Source organism: Rhinoraja longicauda, unplaced genomic scaffold, assembly GCF_053455715.1.
Source record: "Rhinoraja longicauda isolate Sanriku21f unplaced genomic scaffold, sRhiLon1.1 Scf000080, whole genome shotgun sequence".
NCBI classification, from domain to species: Eukaryota; Metazoa; Chordata; class Chondrichthyes; order Rajiformes; family Arhynchobatidae; genus Rhinoraja; species Rhinoraja longicauda.
In genome coordinates this window covers 51603-74546 of record NW_027601298.1, presented here as the reverse complement: position 1 = coordinate 74546, position 22944 = coordinate 51603, and the positions used below count along the sequence as shown (strand labels likewise).

The window sequence follows — 22944 nt, the reverse complement described above, 5'->3', positions numbered from 1 at the left end:
GACCTTGGAATGCTTTTTTCTCGGTCCCAACCCAAACACTCTAAAGCTGCAAGTTCTATAATGTTACTCCAACTTTTAAATAGATCAGTGGATCCTTCTAACAAGCTTTCAGCCATCATCATTCTACATTCTCTGGAAAAAATAGTGCAAGCAAGTAAATCTGAATTCAATCTCCAACAAGAAAATATAATTAGCCCCATTTTTACTGACACAGATTGAAGGAAACATTTTACCGACAACTGTGCAATTAAAAAAAACTTTATTTTTTTTACCCTCCAAATCATTCATTTTTAATACATTTGCTCTCTGATTGTGGAAGTCTTGCCAAGAAATGTAACATGTTGTAATGACTTTGCCACTGAAACTTGCTTCATCTGTTTATTCAATTGTCATAGGTTTTCCAGTGAAAGGAAATGTTTAATCAACAGTTTAAAGAATGCCAAGTAAAATTAATAAACTGACGAATGTTAAAAGCATGAGTTTAAATAGTACAGAAATAGAAAAGTGAATAAGCAAGGGATCAAAAGATCTCAATTATATAGCAAAACACTGGAGCAGAACTACTTCTTCATACCAATTATCGCATAACATCTTGGGGACTTCAGAGGATCAAAGAGCTGGACTAATGCTGACCATGCCACATTTTGCTGCAAAAGAGTTTTAGAATAAGTTCTTTAAAAAAAAAGCTTCAACAAAACATTTACTATTTTCCACTTCGTACATGTTTCTATATTTACACTCAGCTATTTATTGATGAAACTATATTGTAATTACATAATTTACCATGTGTAAATCATTTATTGTAATTAAGGCACTGTAATTTCACCATTTTGTACTGTTTAAACCTTGACATTTCAAAGTATATCTTTCAAAAGGATTACACACTGTCTTCTGTCTAAAAGTTGCATTTTAGGTGGCAGTTTTTAAAAATTAAGTTGGATAAACAAATGTAACCATATCAAATATAAAGAACATCTGTTAACCATACATCTTAAAGGGTGCAAAGTTATATAGATCAATTGAAATAAATATGGTACTGCATTTTCTAAAATTACATTATGAGCATGATAATTTTGGCAAATCAATTACCCATATTCACCACCCAGTGAGAGAGAGAATTACCTGTTCCTTGAGGTAACAAAGCCGATCCAAAAGTATTAAACCTTCTATGCAGGGGGCTAAGGCTACTTTCAGCTGAAAGAAAGATGCATGAAACAGTTCTAAATGTCTGTTGAAGAAGTTCTTAAATAACTAGGTGTCAATGCCTCAGCGGAATGATGAATTTAATCATTTTAATTATTAATCTATTTTAACAGCTGCACCTAATTGCACTTATAGAATGTATTTTTAATGAGATCCACAACTTTCACTCATATGGCATAGATTCATATGTCAATATAATATTTAGAAATTCCAAAGTATTCCAGCATCAAACAGACCTCAGTAAAAGTTAATTAAGTACACTGTGCATAAATATGCCAACACATTATAAGAGAAAATTACCTCTTCCTTTTCCTTGCTATAATTAACACAATTTTGGAATATATAGGACACAATATGTTGTACCAAAAGACACAATATGCTCTTTGTTGGACACTTTAGCCTGGCAGCCAACAAAATTGCAAACACAATCTGTGCAGTCAGGCATTGAAGCATAACTGTTTAAGTATTCCCAAAATAGTATTCATAGAGTTCTAAGGCACCAATATGGATTTTAGAACTGTTTTCAGATGACACCCAGGCCTGTAATACGGTTGCTGTATCACAGACATATTGGGACACAAAATACTGCAAGAGGCGTTAGAAGTGATTTACCAACATTTCAAAGGTGTTATTGCATTGGCACTTAATTTCCTTAAAGACAGCCCAAAAAAGGCATGTACTTGACACAGAGGAAATGCAGTGAGATCCAATGGATTGATACCAGAGATAGTAACTTTGCTATATAAGGATGAGTTTAGAAGGAAAGAAATCGCATTTATTAAAAAAAGTCAACAAATCAATGTGAAAGTAAACTCATATTTAAATTATGTCATTATTCTAGATTATACTTAAATTTTTTTGAGGCAAGCCAAACCTACAATACAATACAATGTATCTTTATTGTCATTGTACAGGGGTACAACGAGATTGGGAATGCGCCTTCCATACGATGCAATAAATTAATTAGCTAATCAGTATAAATTTAGACAACCCAGAATTTAGACACCTAGTTATTTAGACAACAAAATTAGAACCAGTATTAAAACAGAATAAAGTTCAAGTTTACACACAGCCATGCGGCTGTTCTGTCCAGCTCCGACTGGATTTCGGTAAATTTTGAAGATAACCTTTCAACCCAAAACATCACCTATGCTTTTTCTCCAAAGATGTTGCCTGACCCGCTGAGTTATTCCAGCATTTTGTGTCTATCTTCGGTATAAACTAGTATGTGCCATTTCAAGCCTAAATCTCTTTCATTAGAAATTCATACATCAACAATGCGAGGCAGTGACAAAGGTCACAGCAGTTGTGATTTTCTCCAAGGTCTACTGAAGTAAAACAATATTTTCTTGTTAAATCTTGGTTTTTGTTTTGGTTATGGTTATATATATCAGTATTGCCGATTAAAATACTTCTTTAACTTCCCAACCTTTGGCACCCAGTTTTAGAAAACCCATTCTCATTGCTGGTACACCGGGGAGAGCCAATATGATTTTTCTTTATTCTACAGGCACTATCTTAAAGCCTCTTATAATTATTGGTCAAAATTAAACTACTTAGCTATGGACCCATGTACAATTTAAAATTTAAAAATACTGTTGGACTCAGCAGGTCAGGTATCATCTGTGGAGAGCAATGGATAGACAATGTTTCAAGTGGGGAACTTGGGTAGAAAGTGGGCAGCTGGAGGAACTCAGTTGGTCAGGCTATGGTGGTGGAGAAAAGTGCTGAGGAAGAACATGCGGCTGTGATAGCAAGTCTAGATGAGATGGTGGTTGACGAGCAGGACGGCCGTAGGGTCTCTGATATCAGGCTTTTGAACGTTCCTTCCATGAACTAGAGTACAGTATGATTCTCCTCTACCTAATTGCGAACATTGGACTTTGTCTCTGGAACTTGTGCACGACAATGCTGAGAATTATATTCTACTCTATATCTTCCCCTTCGCTCTGCCTATTATACTTGAGTTTGGCTTGATTGTATTTATGTAGAGTAATATCTGATTCGATTGGATAGCATGGAAAACAACGTTTTTCACTGTACCTCAGTGCACATAACAATATTAAATCAAAACCTAGGGATCACAGATGGAGAGCAGTGAGAGAGGGTCTCACAGAATTCCCATCAGAGAGGTATTCAGAGTCATACAGCAGGGAAACAGGCCCTTCTGCCCACTCATCCATGCCAATTAAGATGCTCCTTCCAAGCTAGTCCCATTTGCCCATGTTTAGAGTCAGAGAAGAGGCAATCCCATTTTCTCCTTTTGCATATACACCAACTTCTCCCGTCCCCGTCTCAATTTGAATTAGATTGATTTTGTCAAAATTTATTTGACTTTCAGCCCCTTCAGCTTTCATTAAAAAATATGGACTGATTCGAAGTGCAGACTTCCATTTGAATTGGTAACTTAAATCAATAGTTGAGAAAATACTTATTTTGCACTGAACTACTCAACAGATAAAAAAAAATATTATTTGACCCCATGTAAGATTGTTTCTGAGTATTAAGCTTTTCATTTACTTCATTTAGATTATTGACAATTTGGTCATATTTTACATGTTATAAAATATTGCCATCAGTAAAAAAATAGTTTCAGCTGTATGGCCAGGTTAACATTGTTAGCAGCAGCAATTCTATGGGGAATGAGCAGGTTTCCTTTGTTTCACGAGTACAAAGCTTTTTAAGTTTATTCCCCAAAGCTTACCAGGTTAAATGCTTCCAACTCTTTCATTCGAGGCATGTATCTGTCATAATAACCTTGTATTAAATTGTCTGACATCTGAAAAAAGGGAAAACAGGCACACATGTAAGTACAATTATGATCATATGATCAACTGGAATTGTTCCAGTTAATATCATAAACATACCTGTCAATGTACAATTGTTACAATATGTAGTTGGCATACCCTATACAAACAATGATACATAGTTTTGGCTAAATGCTTGTAACTTAAGCAATTTAATTTGGTTGAGGTCAAATATATCCTTGCAGACATGCCTTCCTTTCCATGGTACCAGGTCTGCCACATTTAGTCATGCAGGACATAACAGAAAATGGTTAATGTCAACTTATATTTAACAAAACATTATCTTCTTCAAAAATCTTTAATTATTGCTTGGGCAGGTAATAAACTGGAAATTTCCTGTAACTTTCTCAAAGACTTCACTTAGATTTATTGTTTAGATTAAATCTATTTTGAAGCAATGTTTGTGAATGCACTCCTAAATGGAAAGACACTCAAAAGTGCTGGTTTACAGTATTTCTGCATTGACTAATTATCTGAAACATCAGCTTATTGTCCAGCATATCTAGTGCAAATATTTAAGTATTATATAAACACAGTGACACAGCGGTAGAGTTGCTGCTTCACAGCGCCAATGGCCCTGGTTTGATCCTGAATGTGGAGAATTTGTACCATCTCCCTGTGACCACGTGGGTTTTCTCAGGGTGCTCCAGTTTCTCCCACATTCCAAGGAAGTGAGGGTTTGAAGGTTAATTGATCGCTGTCAATTACCACTAGCATGTAAGGAGTGGATGCAAAAGTGGGGTGACATAGAACTAGTGTGAACTGGTGATCGATGGTCAATGTAGATTCGGCGGGCTGAAGGGCCTGTTTCCATGCTGTATCTCTTAAACTAAAAAAAACCAAGGAACTGCGGATGTTGGTTTATAAAGACACAAAGTGCTGGTAACCCGTCTGAAGAAGGGTCCCGAAACCTCGAAACGTCACCTATTCATGTTCTCCACATATGCTGCCTGACCTGCTGAGTTACTCCAGTATGTGTCTTTTTTTAAAGTATAATATTTGCCAGCAATAACTAGTTACCGAGTTAATATTTCAAAGCTGTTTAAACAGACTGAATTTTGGTAGAAGACAAAATTATATAAAATACAATTGTAAAACCACAATTCAAAATAAAACAAGATGTAAAAATGAAACAGTAATGAATGTGGACACCTTCCTAGAGGTTACTGAATACAGATGCTGTATCACCAACTGTGTAAGACATGACATTTTCCTTCCTCCAATTATTTTTGCAGAGATGCTTCAGTGTGAAGATAGAATAACTGGGCAGAACAGCGATAAACAGCAAGATATAAAAATTAAGACACACATGTAATTCAGCCAAATAAAATATTGAAATGTCCTTGGCTACATTTAAAGCTAATGATGTGCCCCCTGTTGTTCCCAAAGCCACTGTGCAAACCAAGCAATATGATGTAAATTGGCAGAACTTCACATTCTAATGAGGTTGCATGCGAGTTAAGCTCACGCCTTTATACATCTTGCTGAAAGCCATTGGCTTTGTTGAGGTCATAGAAATGATAGAATCACGTGCGCCTCTGCTGCCTGAGGTGATTGCAAAGAGGAGAAATCAGGCTGCTCCTTAAAAGGTGGTGTTTGATTATTGCAGATACATGACATGCAAGATGCCAGAATAATGTTTTACAAATGCCTTGTGGAAGTGTGGAAGGAGACATCATTTCAAATTAGGGTTTGTGGCAGCATTTGTGATAGCTGAAAACCTTGCTGGTAATTTGGCAGGCATATCCAGATGTCAGCATCAAAAACACTGCTACATAGAAATATTTTTGCAGAACTGGTGTGGCTCTGCAGAGTGCTGCACCAGGTGGGTGGCTATGCTCAGTTATCCACCCTGAATTTCCTGGCTCTGGTCCACTCCTGCTGCTGTAATACTTCCTTGATTGCACTCCATTGAAAATACTTTGGCCATAACAAATGTGCGGCTGTCATTTTTATGCTTTGAAAAATGAGAACAATTCCCGCAAGCAATACTTTAAACAATGCAGATTTCAGGCAATTTGTAAAACCATCCTTCTTTTGAGTTGTTTTGTGTGTGGTGAGCGGTTCATCCTGCTAACTTTCTGAAAATTCCAGTATTCAAAATCAAAAATTGATTGAATGATTAACCGATACTTGCTACTACATCAACTTGTTGTTGTTGGTGTTCGTCACTTATTTTCAAGTAAGGCCATGACATCTAGTCTATGATCTTGTGATGTAAACGGTAGGACTGATTAGACTAATCTGGGCTTGAATGTTCCTATCACACAGGTGACAGAGGTGCAAGGATGCTGCAGCAACATTGGTTCTTGATTTTTGACATCCTCTTGATATTATCTGCCCTACACCAGTGAGCACTGCTTTTTACGCCTAACAAGATAATCCAATGCTTGGGTTCCCGATGGTGTAAGAGTCTTTCAATCCCTTTTTCAGTCCACTACATAACTGTTTGCCCTCAATCAGCTCTCCATAAAGTAGATGCTTTGGTACTCTGTCATCAGACATTATTGTGATCTGTCTTGCCCACCTGACCTGTGATTCCTTCAACATGTAAATGCTGGGGAGATTTGTTTGGGACAGAATCTCTGTGTCCAGATTCACAGAGCAAGAGGTTATACTGCAATTACTCTATAAATAATCAGTTGGCTATTTAATGCTCAGAAAAGGTGACATAAAAATAACTATGGCCATTACTGTGGAATAATACAGCGGATTCTTTTTGTTCCATTTAATCATAGCTTTATCATGTTTAGTTCTTGATTTAATGAAGTCCAACAAAGCTCTAAACAATAAACAGGCTTTCTTCTGCGTTATGAAAAATTCTAAAATAATGTTTAATAACAGGGGAATAGAGGCATAAAGAAAATGTTACTAAATTTAGAGCAATGAAAGAGAATTTAAAATATGTTGGCTGATCCCATTCACTGAGATCGTATTCTGCCCCACGGACCTTGGGAGTTATACTGAAATAAACAAGCTCAGCAGTGTAGGAAGCAAATCATTTATCCCAATACGGTTAAAAAGAGGCAGTTGAAAAGAATTAGTGAGGAGCTCAAACTTAAGATCCTCCACTGTGTTACCAGTAATCTCATAAATTTCACAAATACGTAGTATAACATGACAGAAAAAAACATAACGTGAAATAAAAACAACAGTTCAATGCTGTCAATGCTTCAATAAATTTAATGTTTGCGCTCTCAGATTTCCACTTATTCAGTAAACTGGTGAGCTGTTAGTTGACAGTAATTCCTGCAACTCAATCATTTGTTTGAAAACAAAAGTTTAAAAAGATTGTCTACATTTCGGGCATTTTAAAACAATCCCTGAAATGCTTCTTCCATAGTTTAAATCCAATTTGGAAACTTTATGGGCAAAGCCATAATTCCAGCATCCAAACCAGGCAAATCTACTTTTTTTAACCAGAATGAAGTAGCATCATTTATCGTCAAACAATGTCAATTTGGCATGAATTTGTCTCTAAACTATTTAGGAATTAAAGTATTGACGTAACTGTGTCCAAAACTGTAGAAAACAATAGTTGTTTATATATTTTGCTACTTCATCAGCACAATATCTTCCCAGAGAAAAAGGAGACTGAATAGGGGCCAGACGAATAAAGTCTTACAAATAATCTTGATTAATAAAGCACCTAAGGATGTTTTACGATGATAATGTTGCTAGGTGCATATTGCTGTTGTCATTATTGATTGGCATAATGCTACAGAAAGGAAATATTTTAAAATATAAGGTTGGCCATTGCAATATTTGTTAAATAGGTGCTAACTTGTGTCAAATGTAGACAGTAGACAATAGGTGCAGGAGTAGGCCATTCGGCCCTTGGAGCCATGCACAATCAGTACCCCGTTCCTGCCTTCTCCCCATATCCCCTGACTCCGCTTCACAACTCTCTGAGTGAAAAAGTTCCTCCTCATCTCCATTCTAAATGGCCTACCCCTTATTCTTAAACTGTGGCCCCTGGTTCGGGACTCCCCCAACATTGGGAACATGTTTCCTGCCTTTAGCGTGTCCAATCCCTTAATAATCTTATATGTTTCAATAAGATTCCCTCTCATCCTTCTAACCGTGAACCTACGCTGCACTCCTTCAATTGCAAGAATGTCCTCTGGTAACAGGTTGTGACATTTATTCATTAACTCATGGATCGATGTATTCATTAACAATCCCTCAAGATTGATGTGAAATGTCTCCCAAAGAATACTTTATCCTGCAGATGATGAGAATCTGGAATTTGCTGACTCTGCTGCAAGCTGGACACAAAGTTCAAGAGTCAAGAGTGTTTTATTTTCATATGTCCCAGATAGAACAATCAAATTCTAACTTGCATGAGTCTGAATAAGGTTGGTGGAGCTAGGTTCCAGATATGGTCCACTACATATTGATCTATGTGACAAAATAGGTTATCTCTATCATGAAGAAGAACAAATCCAGTTACATAATGAGAGATTCATCACTGCAATACTCTTCTCCATCTTTCAACATAGCTTGAAATCGGCTATTTATTCATCAGCGGCCGGGAGAGCGCCCTCCCCCCTCTCTCCTCCTCTCTCTTCCCCTCCACCCCTCCCCTCCCCCTCTCCCTTCCCTCCCCCTCTCTCCTCCCCCTCCCCCTCTCTCCTCCCCCTCCCCTTCTCTCCTCCCCCTCTCTCCTCCCCTCCCCCCCTCCCCTCCCCCCCCCTCTCTCCCCCCCCTCCCCTCCCCCCCACTCCATCCCCCTCAACCCCCCTTATCCTCCCCCCCTCCCTCCCTCCCTCCCTCCAGCCCCCTCCCGCCCTAGGAGATAGATATCAACTTTAAAATGTGAATAACTTTAAAAATATAACACCGATTTCAATGAAACTTCTTCTATTAGCACCAAAGGGATGATGGTGAGTGAGGTGGGCCTAAAATTGTTGCGCTACCATTTTGGCTGTAGTTCAGGAACAAACAAACAAACAAGTTTTAGTATATAGATGGCTCCAAAACAACTAGATGGGACTAACTCAGGTCTTTGTTGGTTAATCTTGGTCGGTGGTGCTGCAGGTTTCTGTGCTGTATGACCCAATCAAGTGTTAAAGTTAATTACTTGAATAAGGTCTCAATAAGCACCAAGGAATCTAGTCGGTTCTTCTGACAGCTTTATCAGGAGCCTCATAAGAACCTACATGAAGCAACAACTCCTCTCTTCCCCAGAACCAAGTCACTTGTTTAATTTTGCTCAACATTTATTTCTATAAAATGTAACAATTTACATCTTGAAATAGCATTGGCTACGATAGATTGATATTCTTTTTCCTGTTGACTTTAGTGTTTTTTTTAATCTACAAACTGAAATTCACCTAGAAAATATCAAAAATAGGCCATTTTGACTGAAGCAATTTGAATACATATTGACACCAGTGCTTTCAAAAATAATAAAACAAGTTCTTTGATAAAATATGTAAACATTTTCAATTTTCCAGGCAACATCTCTTTAAAGTTTGCCATTCCTTGACAATTTTGAGTTTGAAGCACAAATTAAAATATATAAGGTACTATAAAAACAGCAGGCACACTTTTCCTGATCTTTAACTGACAGAAGTTGATTGATTGCTGCATTTGGATAACAGCCAAAGTAACTAGTAATATTTCTTGCTACTGTATTATTGCACTTCCCTGCTGAAATGTTATTGGTATGAAGCAACTCAGTTATTTATTCCATTCATTTGCTGCATACTAATTTGAATCCTAATTACTGTCACCTCTCTCAAACTTTCCTCCTGAAATTTACGACTTCCAAAATTTGTGTGGCCTGCTAACTTCATAACCAACAATTGGCACAAACACCAAGATTGAATATTGTTTCTCTCATAGGTGGAGGGAATGTCTTAATTTCTTGCATAGACATCATGCAGTGAACTGGTAGTAAGTATTTAAATTCCTATCCATTCTAACCAAATAATTTCCCATAAAAAACGTTTGAAAACAAAATATCACAGATGCCAAACATTTTAATTTATAGCAGAATACACTGCAAGTACTCAGCAAATTAAGTGTCATCAGTAATAAGAAAAACAAAGCTAATTTTTCAAGTTGTTGGCCTTCCATGAAAGGCTTTCTGTTCGCTGATTCTGCCTCTACAGATGCAGCCTGACCTGCTGAATAATGCCACCATCTCTGATTTTCTATCCTGCACGAGTCTTAAAGATGTCTATGCTAAATTCTTCAGTGTCGTCTTTGAATTCAAGTATTAGCCAAATAACATGATACAGGTTAATGCCAGGTATAAAACCACATGAAGGAAGTAGTGACCAAAATCTTAATTATTTGGACCAAAGCAACAAATATTTTAAACATTTTAGCAACATCTCGTACCAAACAACAGCAGTGCAAGAAAATGTGAAGTTGGCAATTTCCATTATTTTGCCTACCATGAAAATACCACTCTAAATACAAGAGGTAGATCTCATTAATTGAATAATTCAATAAAACCACCAACCTTCGAGCTATCCATTCCCAGCTTTTCTATTGCTTTTCTTGTGTAATCCACAAAGGACGAAGATTTAAAATAGATCTTGCCAACATGTTTGACTCTGCGGATTGTCAAATATTATAAACATAATCATTTCATTTTTACCAATCTACCAAAAGACATTAATTTAATTTGAAAATTTCAGTATTCAACTTTCTTAAATGACTAATCCTTGTAAACGTAGTTGGGTATAGGGATTGCTCAAGGAGAACATTAACATTTGACTGGTATTAAAAGTCTCATCAGGAATGTCAGTCTGCCACACACGCACACAGTAAAACACCTCATAAAGAGAAGTCTCACAGCACCAGAGATTTCATAGAGTCATAGAGTCCTACAGCACAGAAAGAGGCCCTTCGGCCCATCGTGTCCGCGCCGCCCGTTTGAGTTTGATCCTGACCTCCAGTGCCGTTTGTGTGGAGTTTGCACATTCTTCCTGTTACTGTGTTTTCCCCTGGTGCTCTCACATCAAAAAAAGGTGCTGGATCATTAGTTAATTAGCTGCAGTAAATTGCCCCTAGTACATAGGTGAGTGGTAGAAACCGAGGGGAAGTTGTGGGGAGGAATGTGGGGAGAATAATGGAATTAACGTAGGATTAGTGTAAATGGGTGGTAGATGGTTGACACAGACTTGGTGGGCTCAGGGACCTTGTTCTGTACTGTATCTCTCTATGACGCTATTATGGTACAATGGGAAACCTAGGCAACAGTTTATTGTATGGAACCCCTTTGGAAATACTAAGTCCATGGAAGTCTGGCATTCAATCAGCAATGTTTCTTCAAAACAGTGAAGGAATTGGAAAGATATTTCACATTCAGCATAGCGTTGACCTGGTCATCCAATATGTTTGTTCATATGTGAAACATTTTTAGTTTAAATAAAAATTAGCAATGCTCAAAACATTACATTTTTCAGAATTTCTGACACACGCACTGGACCATGACCATCCAGCTGAAATGCTTCCAACCCCCAGTAACAGCTTTACAGCAGCATTGTGTTTAAGATTAATGTGTTTCCTAATTCTAGCTACCAACTCCAATTTTATTTTTCCACCCTGCTTTATTGGAAGAACTTATTAAGGAAAGTAAGTGGTTTAAACTGTTAGAATCACAATGGATTGTTAAAATAGAAATAGTGTGCTTGATCATCTTTAAGAATTAAGTTAAAACCAGTCCAAACAGACAGAGAAGGTTTGACCTCACTCACAGTGTTACAGTCGGTTCTAGTTAAATTACTTCAGTCACCCTCAACCCTGCTCCCAGTGGATTCTTCTGAAAAGAGACTGCTCCTAAATTCGGCACTAGTTGCGGGTTAAGCAATCTGTCCAAAAATGAGCAGCTGGGAAATGGAAATGATGCACTGGTGTAACACTGGAACTTCTCTGAGCGCGGAATGAGATGGACAGCATGAAACATAACCAGAGGATAAGTTCCAGTAAACAAGAACAGCATTAATGTGGGACAACGTGAAAAGTGACCTAATTGAATTGTTGAAGGCGAGTAAAAGCTCTGTTTAGGTAGATGGAGAAAAAATAATATGTTGTACTGGCAAGTCCAAATAGGGGAAAATTGCCTTAAAATTAGAACAATGCCATTCAAAAGAGAAATCAATATGCAAAAATGAAACTGCATTGCCAAGTTTTTTAAATTAAATTGAAAATCTAGAAATCAAAAGTTGGATATATTGTTTTTTGGTAGATAGGACATTTTAAAAGAATATATGTATGCAATTGAAGTTAAGACATGGATTAGATATCATTGAATGGCAGAAAATGGTCAAGGGGCTGATTAGACAACCCCAATTTCCTCATTATTCTGGGATAATTCAGTGGCTGTGAAATTGGCAGTAAAATGCTGGAAGTAAAAATTAAATGATTCTTCCATTGCGATTGATATCAAGCCCAGAAGACCACACTGACAGCAGAATCTTCATTTGTCAGTGGGATAACTGCTTTGCTGCCAGATGTTCTAACATCTTTATGGTCTAAAGCAAATCAGAATCATGGACAAATAACCATATAGAAACCTTCAAAACTTCTCTTAGGATTCTTTGCAGCTGTTAGAAAGAAGAGCTTTTGTGCCTTATCACTTTGGTCGTCACTGGGGATTTAAGATACAAGCCCACTCCGCTTCCACCCCACCCACCTTCATCCCATGTCCTCAATACAGTTGGCTGGTTTTATTTTAATTAATGTCCTTATCATACTGTGGATTGTACTATGACTCTCTTTCAATCTAAGTTATAACACCTCTCAGAGACAATAACTGTTATATCTGTGAAATTCAAACGTCAAAAACATACTTTGTTCGTTGTACTGTGTTGGATGTCTCTTCGTTTCCAAAGTGGTCTTTAATAATAACTTGCAGAACAGCACGATAAAATAAGGAATCTAGTGGAAGCTGCCAATAACAAAAAGATAAATAGATACAGAGGTGCCTTGTTGTAGATTCAGAACAAATGGATAAATGTAATTTAGCACATGCACATAATCGTGGGATTAAAAGTGTAACGGGTTCAATAATAATCACCAGTGTTTTCAACAGCTGGTAAAAATACTATAAAAATTCATATTCAGCACCAACAGTGCAAGGTTTATTTATAGATTTAATTTTCCATTGTGCATCATTTTTTGAGTTTTTGCTGTTGTTTTCCATGAAAAAGCCACGCACTGCTTATTCATTCCTGAAATGTTGGGATATTCTGATGGAACAAGCAAAAAACTGGATCTGAAAATCACCATCCACAGCAATAATCTCATCCACAGTTTTGTGCAAAATGGGCATACCTCATTAATTCCCAGTCAATGAAATATGAATGAGCACCTGATGGGAGCAGGGTAGAGGGGGAAGTAGGAATTAGGCCTGCAATGAATTGTGGCTGGGATAGGATTTTGAAGTTTAAATATGACATTGCCGGTGGTGATGTGGTGGGGTGAGGGTGCTGATAAGCCCGAGTACAGTGGTGATTTCTGTGGAGACCCACAGTTGGAAACAAGTATCAAACAAAAGGGCAGCTACCAACAAGTCGAGAGTCATACAGCACGGAAACAGGCCCTTTGACCCAACTCGTCCATGCTGACCAAGTTACCTACCTGAGCCAGTCTCATTTACCTGTATTTCACTCCTATGACTAAGTAATTTCTCTCCATGCACCTGTCTAAATGTTTTTTAAACTTTGTTATTGCCTCTAACACTTCCTCTGACAGCTCATTCTATATGTGTTCCTCTGTGTGAAAATTTTACCCTGAGCTTCCTGTTAAATCTATCCCCTTCCACCTTAAACCTCAAGTTTTAGACTGTGGAAAAGACTGTGGCAATTCACCTTATCTATGCTCTTCATGAATTTATAAACTTTATAAGATCATCCGCATGACTCTTGCATTCCAGGGGAAAGAAATTCTAGCCCATCCAGCATCTCCCTATAAATCAAACCCTCCAGTCTTGGTAACATCCTTGTAAATTGTTTCTGCACCCTTCCCAGCTTAATGACATTGTTTCAATAGTTAGATGATGAGAACACCACACAATACTCCAAGTGTGGTCTCAACAACATCTTGTACAGTTGTAACTTCATGGGCCAATCCCTGCCTGATTAAAGCAAGTGTGCTCAACGCCTTCTTCACCACCTAAGTGTTAACACCTTCAGCATTCAACAAGGGTGCCAAATGCTTACTCACTAAATAAGACTGAAACAGACCTCACATTACATGTATTGCCTGTGCTTGCACCATGCACAATTTTAGACTTACCTACCCCATGGAAAAGACTGTGGCTATTCACCTTATCTATGCCCTTCATGATGTTATAAACATCTATAAGATCATCTCCCAGACTTCTACATTCCACAATGTGCAAGCCACAAGCTATTGACTGATTTTCCCAGAAGTGGCAACTATATTTGCATTGGTTACAACTGTTCATCACTACATATGTCCAGTTTACTCTTTATTCTGGAGTATTATACACAGAGTTAGTTTAAGCAATTCTGGAAACAACAAAATAATTGATTTTTCAATAAAATTCTAAAAAATAGCAGAATTGAAAATTTATGATGCACAGAAAAGCAGTTTGGCCCTTGCTTTTCCTGACTTGGAACATCCCAAGGCTCCTTAAGTTAATGTTTTTTGAGATATAATTAATCATACAATCTTCTAATGGAGTTCTGAAAGAAAATCAAGGACATCACCTGAAAGGAAGAACTATTTACAACTTCAGTCAGCATGGGAGCATCCAGGGGAAGAGAATGGTCAATAGTTGGACTGAAATGGGAACAGGGTTAGGGTTTCGGGTTTGAAGGGTCTCGACCCAAAACGTCACCTATTCCTTTTCTCCAGAGATGCTGTCTGAGACGCTGAGTTACTCCAGCTTTTTATATCCATCTTTGGTTTAAACCAGCATATGCAGTTTCTTCCTACACATCAGGGGAACAGGAGTTTGATGACTGCAAAAGGGCATAAAGGAGATAAGAGAGAAGACCATCTTCAAGGAGTTCAAAGGCTTTATAACTTTGGTTAGACTGGTTGCTACAATTGAGACAATAGTATTGTGAGCAGTTTTGGGCACCATATCTGAGGAAGGATGTGCTGGCCCTGGAGAGCGTCCAGAGGAGGTTCACAAGAATGATCCCAGGAATGAGTGGGTTAACATATGATGAGCATTTGACGGCACTGGGCCGCTAGAGTTTATAAGAGTGTGGGGGGGGGGGCCTCATTGAAATGAACCGAATAGTGAAAGGCTTGGATAGAGTCGGTCGAGGATGTTTCCACTTGTAGGAGAGTCTAGGACTAGAGGTCATAGCCTCAGAATGAAAGGATGTTCCTTTAGGAAGGAGATGAGAAGGAATTTCTTTAGTCAGAGGGTGGTGAATCCGTGGAAATCCTTTCCACATAAAGCTGTTGATCCAAGTCAATGGATGTTTTTACAGCAGAGATAGATTCTTGATTAGTACGGGTGTCAGGAGTTATGGGGAGAAGGCAGGAGAATGGGGTTAAGAGGGAGAGATAGATCAGCCATGAGTAAATGGTGGAGTAGACTTGATGTGCCAAATGGCCCAATTCTGTTCCTATTACTTATTACCTTATGACCATCTAGAAAACTGCATATGGAAGTCTATTTGCTCATGACGTTTTTGTAGGAAGTGATTGTGGAAAGGAAATGAAAAGGATTTAATAGAATGATTCAGAAATTGTTACCCTATTGAGTGATCCTGGAGTACTCCATCTGAGGTCTTGGTACAGAAGAATCTCAAAGCAGCCAAATTACTATGATAGCAAAGATATTCAGTGATGCAATCAGTATTCATTTGCTAAGGGGAATCAATTTTCCTTCAAACAACTTTTAATTAAATTTTCAGATAATAGTCAAGTTTTAAATCATTGTCAAATTAAAATATAAAGGGACGCACTTACCCCATGGCCAAATGTCACTCTTTCAAATGGCTGCAAAGTAAGATAAAAACAGGGCTTTCAAGGACTAAATAGGGTGAATGTATAATCCTATAATTTACTGAAATGAATGCATCATACACAGCAGATTGCAAGATTGATGTGCAAACATACCAGACATGCAGACATTCTGGCATTCCGTCCACAATGCCAGGCACAGCTTCTCAAGTACTGGCTCATAGGAAATCCCCATGGTCCTTGACTGCTTACTGCAGAAAAAAAACCACATTCCTTTGAATTCACATTAGAGGTATATTTTATACAATCATTTTGGATAAGTAGTTGCTAATGCATCAGGTAATCTATGAAAATAAATCAAGAGAATGAATATTTGAAAATACAGCTGTACTTGAAATAAAGAAAGGCTATTAAATTATTTTTTGGTTTCTTGTCTCTCAATTAACATTGCTGTAATATCATTTGTGCCCCTGTAGAGTATTGCAAATATTTTTACATTTTCACTTTGTAATCCACAAGGTGAAAGATGTCAAAATGGAAATGAAATAGGTCCGAAAAGCTTTCTCCTAATATCAGCATCAAGCACCGTCGTGCCCCGTCATCAAGCATTAACTAGTCTTGCAACTTGTTGGTGGACTAAATTTAGACCTCCTAAAATAGTCTTAATAGAGGCCTCCTACAGTGACATTCACGACTGAAATGTATAACGTTTTGTACCAGGGTAATTAGATTAAGATTATCCAATTTTATGGCAGTATAATTGCTAAAATTACGAGAAAAATTAAATATCTCTTCCATCAAAATGGACCAGAACTTTGAGATAAAGGTAATTTGTTAATCCCACTTTTATCCCTAAACTACTCTACGGTAATCTTTCCCCTTTTTAAGTATGACATTTCTTAATAAAGTATATCTGTTAATAAAATCATCACTACAAAATTAAGCAGAACCAAATACAGGCATTATCATTGATCTACATTTAACTAATACTAATTATTTCCAAATATGTTGAACCAAAATTAAACTAAATAAATTAAACCAAATTACAGGGACATTAGGAGCATTGTTGTACAGAGAAGCCCTGGGTGCAAATCCATAGCTTGCGGAAAGTGGATGGATAAGGTGATTAAAAAGTAATTTGATATCCTTGCCTACAAAGGCTAAGGCATAGAGTATGAGATGGGACATCTTGATGCTGGTGTACAAAAAGTTGGTTGGATCGCATTTAGAGTATTAGTCAGCATGGATACACCAATGGGCCAGTTTCTGTGCAGTATGAATCTATCATGTACAGTTCTGTTTGCCACATGACAGGAAGGGTGTGGTAGGAAAAGTAAGAGCGCAGAAGAGTTTAACCAGGATGTGGGTTGGAATGGAGGGCTGTAATTATAAAGAAAAATTGGATAGACTGAGTTTACTGGTATGTAGGAGGTGACCTTATAGAAATTAGCAAAATTATGATGGGCATAGATAGGAAAGATGGGGAAGGGGAGTCCAAACTAGTGGGCACAGATTTTAGGTGAGAGGGTAAAAGTTTAAAGGAGATCTGAGGGATACCTTTTTGAGTGGGTAATGAATATCTGGAACAAGCTGCCAGACGTTTTGGTGAAGGAAGATAAATCACAATATTTAAAAGACGCTTGGATAGGTACCTAGATAGAAAAAGTACAGCGAGATTGAACCTAATGCAGGCAAATGTGATTAAACGTCATGGTCGACACGGACTAGGTAGACTGAAAGGGTCCATTTCTGTGCTGTACGTATCTTTGAAAAGAAAAATTAGCTACAAAATCTTTTGTTTAAAAGGAAACTAAATGAATTGCCTTTGAATTCTCACTATTAAAGGACAAATATTTAATGGTGCTTTTTTATCCAGAGCTTTCTATATGCTTTAAAACTGAAACATTCCAGTTCTAAAAAATGGCATTGGAAGTAAAGCACAATATTTGCAGTCACTGAAGCATACAGATTAAGCCTGAAACATGTACTCAAGTTTTCCCTCAATTAACTAATTTTATACGAGCGTTGCAATTCTTCCAGACCCTGGTTTAGAAAGAATAAATCTCTATCAATAGGTAGTCAGGTGAAAACTACACCTATGCGGACACAGGATTTGATCAGGTTTGGACATAGTGGCCCTGCGTTCATGGTGCAAAACCTTAGGGACAAATCGATGCTGGTCATTAGTGGTAAACGGGTGCTATGGTATTGGACATTCAATATTAAATTCTTCATGATATTTGTTTCCATTGACTCTAAAGGAACAGAATGCAGGGAGAATAGGACAATAGACATTAATATCTTCAGTGATCAAAGATTACCCCACTGTCCTTGGATGAAGTTGCATGAACTCAGTTTAAAACATAATTTGTAAAAATGTGGAAATAAGCGTACGGTTCATTTGACAAGAGGGAAATTATATATTTATTCTAAGAACACTTCAAAACAGCAGTTCTGTAGCATAAGAAAAATGTAAAATCACTTGTGTGCACACGTAACTCTATTCCTAACATTTGTATTTTATGACTTTGCCATAAAACACATTTTCCCCTGAATATATGATGAAAATAAGCCTTTAATTTTCCTGTGACAACTGTCTTTCAATATAAAAGCATACGTTGACAAGTTGAAAGGATAATGGATATTGTAGACTGTAAATGTTGATATTAAAACATGAAAAGAGTAGATATCAAAAACAAATTAATGACTATTCTGAAATTACCTCACAGGAAAAGAAAAATGATAGAAGCAAGAAAAACTGCAGAAAGACAACTACAGGGAGAAAGAATTGGCCAAGCTGTTGCAACATAAATCAAATACAATTGAATACAAACCAGAACTGAACAAATATCATACACAGCTGCTTGAGGTAGTCGTACAAGATTCAGGCAAGTATATCATTAAGTCCAGTTACTAGCAGGGATTACATTCAAACAAAAGTCAAATTCAAACTATAGGGAGTAATATGAGAGGATAGAAAAGCATGTATGCAGCTGAATCCACAAAACTGAAATCAAGTTGTTTTCTCTACACTTTAATTATAACAAAGCCCTCTTTGGAGGCAACTGAGATAATGTGAAAATGGTCTTAAAATGTATTATGAATCCATAATTGTGTAATAATATTTAATTTCTGTCAGCACATTATTTTTTTATGTATTGGTAATTTAAATCATTACAACTGAACAAATTTATGTGGTTGTGATTATCATGGCAATAAATATGGCGGCAAACATTAGAGTTCAAATCTAAACAGTCCCACAATCGTATCATGAAATAACATCACATTTGTAGTATTGTGATAGTGAGTTTCAGGATGAAATTTAAGAAATATTTTGATCTAACAGCGTGTACAATGAAAGTAATACAAGGAAATTGCAGGTATGTTATTGATATTAGCTTCTTTTTAAGAGCAAATAAATGTCAACATTCAATTAAATAGAGCAATCACTATTCTTCCAATCATACTAACCAAAAGAAATGTGGCAGAACTTTAACTGTTATGCTATCAAGTTACAGATTCAAATATAGATCATAATTTTAAAGTTTTCACACCAATATAGATTCTAACTGCTCACTTATCTCACAGCTGTTTATGTAATTTAGTGCAAAAAAAATCAGTTGTGCTTGTGACACCAGTGGATTACAAAGCGATTTGTTGCAAAAAATGGTTTCGAAATGTTTGTTATAGTTTTTATCAATGTGCCATCAATATTTTTTCTTCTTTCTACAAGCAGGTAATTGATGTATTTTACCATCACAGGGCTAATATATTTAGCATCATGTTGAATTAACTAATCACCAAAATTACTAAGCATATTTTGTGAAATGAAAATGGTAACAATGGTCTATCATAGGCACTTCTTCAGTGGATCAACTTCCTGACAGACAGGAAACAGCATGTGAGGCTGGGAAAGCACATCTCGGACCCGCAGACCCTCAGCAAAGGAGCACCACAAGGCTGCGTACTCTCCCCTCTCCTTTACTCTCTCTGCACCAACGACTGCACCCCCACAGACTCCTCTGTCAAGCTCCTCAAGTTTAGGGATGACACTACCCTGATTGGACTGATCCAGGATGGGGAGGAATCTGCCTACAGATGGGAAGTGACACAGCTGCTGGTGCCATCGCTCTCAAGACAGTGGAACTAATTGTAGACTTTCGAAGAGATCCCCCTCCCTTCCCCCCACTCACCATCAACAACACCATAGTCACATCTGTGAAGTCATTTAAGTTCCTTGGAACCATCATCTCCAGGGACCTTAAATTAGGAGCCACCATCGACTCCACAGTCAAAAAGGTCCAACAGAGGATCTACTTCCCGTGGCAACTGTGGAAACATAATCTGCCACAGCAATGATGGTCCAATTCTATACTGCTATCATTGAGTCCGTCCTCACCTTCTCCATCATGGTCTGGTTTGGCTCAGCCACCAAGCACGACATCCGGAGGCTGCAACGGATCGTTCGCACAGCTGAGAAGGTTGTTGGCTGCAACCTTCCCCCCATTGACGAACTGTGCACTGCAAGGGCCATGAAGCGAGCCGGCAAGATCATCTCTGACCCATCTCACCCTGGCCACAAACTATTTGAAGCACTTCCTTCTGGAAGGCGACTACGGACTGTCAAAGCAGCCACAGCCAGACATAAAAACAGCTTTTTTCCACGAGTGATAGTTCTACTCAATAACCAGTCTGTAATCTCTTTTTTGCTCTGGTTTATTTTCACCCACATTTTAGACCGTAAAGGTGTGTCCTTATTGTCCTGATGTGTTTATGCTTTATTCTTAATTGTTAACTGTATGTTTGTGTTGTCATTTGTGAGCGGAGCACCAAGGCACATTCCTTGTATAAGCAAACTTGGCCAATAAACTTATTCATTCATTCATTCTTCAGTGGCAATGCTATGAAAAATAAATTACCAGAAAACTGCCTAAAAGCTCATCCCCAGTGGGTACAACAGTAATTCCTCATTTAAATAATCCATGCAGAGTAATCTTATAGTCTGTAGTCCCAAGCAAATGCTGAAGAATAAAATGATATCAAGGCAGCAGTGCATCATGAGTTGATTACATGGAACCAAATTTAAAGAGCCGAGCACGATTTGTTCATGCTTTTGCTACTATATAATGTGTTTAGCTGACTTTCCAGGCAATTATGTTTTAGTACTAAATTGTTGCTTGTGGGATTTGGCTGCACACAGAATGGATGCTGGATTTCCTACGTAACTAAAAACAATACTTTGGTAGCTGTATATTTTGAGGTCACATTAATTGCCAAATAAATGCAGTTACCGTCTGTTCTTTGTTACTTACAACAAGAGACAATTAACAGCAATGTTTCATATCATCTGCTAGATCTATTTAAAAAATGATCCAAAGAAGTGTCATGCAGCATGCAGGAAGTTTATCATGCTGGTTGATTCAAACCTCTGACATGCCCTCTCAGGAAAGGTTGCACATCAAGTAATTCATCTCACCGGATGAGAAGGAAAAGTTGATGAATCACCCTATAGTTATGCCGGTGTCAGGAAAAGGCCAGTTCCTCCCAATTGAGACAAAAGCTGGAAACAAAAAAAATTGAGTGGGAAACACCAAGAAACATTGAAGATTCCAGGAAGAAAACGATATCTATATACTAAAACTCTCGTTCGTTTGTTTGTTTGTTCCTGAACTGCAGCCAAAACGGTACAGGATAGCGCAACAATTTTAGGGCCACCTTACTCACTGTCGTCCCTTTGGTGCTAATGGAAGAAGTTTCATTGAAATCGGTGTTATATTTTTAAAGTTATTCACATTTTAAAGTTTAAATTTATCTCCTAGGGAGAGAGGGGGGAGGGATAAGGGGGGTTGAATGGGTAGGGAGTGGGGAAGGGGTGGAGAGGGGAGGGGTAGGGGAGAAAACAGTGCTGCACCAATGCAGGAGAGGTTTGGGCCCAACGGGTCCACTTGGTCTAGTAGTAACTAAATCTGGCATCATCATTAAAATAATGGCACTCTCCACTGTCAGACATCAGTTCAACGGGATCCTTGGCGATCAGCAGCTGTGATATCATCAAGCTAGCTGAGCAGCCAATCACATGAAAGAAAATGTCCCAGATATCATACCTGGAGCCAAATTGCACAATTTTTTAATGATTATTTAAACATTATGAAAAGCCCTGAATAAAAAGTAAGAATCTAAATTATGACAAAAGTTGAAGTATTCTATATAAAATCCATAAAAGGGTAAAATAAAACTCTATATTTTGAAATATACATGCGAAAGGATCACAATACTCATGCACAGAATTTGTTTTTAGGAGCAAATATCTTGTTGAGTAGGATAAAGGATGCAGTCTGAAGAAGGGTCTCGACCCGAAACGTCGCCCATTCCTTCTCTCCTGAGATGCTGCCTGACCTGCTGAGTTACTCCAGCATTTTGTGAACAAAAACTCACATATACTTCATTACACAACCATTAAGTATTCATGGTATTTGTTTATGAACTAGTTCATGTTGCTTTAGTTTATGTCGAATCAAATAATTTATTTTGATTCATCTGAGAAACAGGACAGATTGTTGAGATGCGCCGACTCACTGATCACAACTCTAGCATTTTTGCATTAAATAATGAATGTATAGAAATTTTTAAGTTGCTGTCAGTTCCATACATACATCCTTTCTTTGTCCCACCCCCTCCCCTGACATCAGTCTGAAGAAGGGCCTCGACCCGAAATGTCACCCATTCTTTCTCTCCTGAGATGCTGCCTGACCTGCTGAGTTACTCTAGCATTTTGCGATACCATAGATTAAGATGGTGAGTGCCTGTAGTTTTCCTGTCAATACAAATGTAAAATCCAGGTCAAAGCTAATACATTTTGTTAAAAAAAAAGTTAGGAATCCTTATCTCAGGGGTCTGTTGTTTCCAAATCGTCTTCCTGCCTTAATTTTTTTATTCCTGAACCTACATCAGGGGAGAAAATAGCCTTTCAAAACTTCCTGCACTGTGTGAGGCATTTCTTCTCCAGTACTCAAATGTCAATCCA

At 37.7% G+C, this 22944-nt stretch overlaps 1 protein-coding gene across 1 annotated transcript; it reads right to left on the bottom strand.

Moving 5' to 3' along the window:
• Window positions 1-273: 273 nt before the first annotated feature.
• Window positions 274-16167, bottom strand: LOC144589835 (putative methyltransferase-like protein 25). The gene is made up of 7 exons (XM_078394865.1): window positions 16077-16167; window positions 15927-15956; window positions 12821-12918; window positions 10486-10579; window positions 3908-3982; window positions 1123-1194; window positions 274-647 (listed from the first exon to the last, which is right to left on the bottom strand). Exons 1-7 carry the CDS (start codon window positions 16140-16142, stop codon window positions 561-563), a joined length of 522 nt encoding a protein of 173 aa, XP_078250991.1. The 5' UTR covers window positions 16143-16167; the 3' UTR covers window positions 274-560.
• Window positions 16168-22944: the final 6777 nt, after the last annotated feature.